The 744-nt window shown below is 56.2% G+C and overlaps 1 protein-coding gene across 1 annotated transcript in view; it reads right to left on the bottom strand.

Annotated features, from left to right (window-relative positions):
* Positions 1-736, bottom strand: part of ESPL1 (extra spindle pole bodies like 1, separase) — a gene marked incomplete at both ends in the record, with an annotated part of 8,149 nt that extends 7,413 nt beyond the window's left edge. Inside the window, 2 exons of the mRNA XM_029085966.1 lie at positions 270-441; positions 605-736. Coding sequence (XP_028941799.1) covers positions 270-441; positions 605-736 — 304 coding nt within the window. The remainder of the gene's footprint in view (positions 1-269; positions 442-604) is intronic.
* Between the last annotated feature and the right edge of the window lie 8 nt (positions 737-744).

Raw genomic sequence — 744 nt, 5'->3', positions numbered from 1 at the left:
AACTCCCTGGAAGTTTTCCGGGCCAGGTTGGATGAGGCTTTTAGCGACCTGTTCTAGTGGAAGGTGTCCCTGCTGCTGGCAGGGGGGTTGGGACTGGATCTTTAAGGTCCCTTCCAACCCAAACCCATCTGGGATTCTATGAATTCCCTCTTTGCCCCAAAGAGCCTGGTTTGGAGAAACCCAGATCAAACATTCACAGAGCTCTGTCTGTGACCCCCGTCATCCCGGTGCTCACCAGGAGGCTTTTAAACATCTCCCACCAAACTCACCTTGCACAAAGATCTGCTGCCGGAGCTCCAGCGAGAGGCAGGCAGGAGGGAGGTTCAGGTAGACGGCCACCAGCTGAAGGACGTGGGCTCGCAGGAGGTACCACACCTTGGTGATTTTTTGAAGAGCCGGGTTCTGGAGAACTTCCAGCAACAGGGTGAGACCCTCTTCAGTCTGCAGAGGGGGAAAAAAAGAGTCACCATTCATGGTTCAGGGTCTGCCTCCCTGCCCAAGGTCCCCAGGGAGAGGTCATGAGCAGCCGGACAGCGCTGCTGCAGTCTCCTCTTGCCCACTGGCACTATTTTAAGGCAAAAAAAGGGGTTTTGAGGAGCTTTACCCGGCGGGTGACGCAGCACAGCTGGCTGCGGAGCAGGAGGCAGGTTTGCTGAAGCAGCAGGTAGGAATCGTCGCTGCTGTCGGCCTTCTGCAGGCAGGACTCTGCCTCTGCCAGGAAAAGCTGGAAACCAAAGACATTGG

This window comes from Antrostomus carolinensis, unplaced genomic scaffold (assembly GCF_000700745.2).
Source record: "Antrostomus carolinensis isolate BGI_N321 unplaced genomic scaffold, ASM70074v2 scaffold3787, whole genome shotgun sequence".
NCBI classification, from domain to species: Eukaryota; Metazoa; Chordata; class Aves; order Caprimulgiformes; family Caprimulgidae; genus Antrostomus; species Antrostomus carolinensis.
Note: the sequence above shows the minus strand (reverse complement) of the source record. Positions and strands in the feature narration are given on the sequence as shown.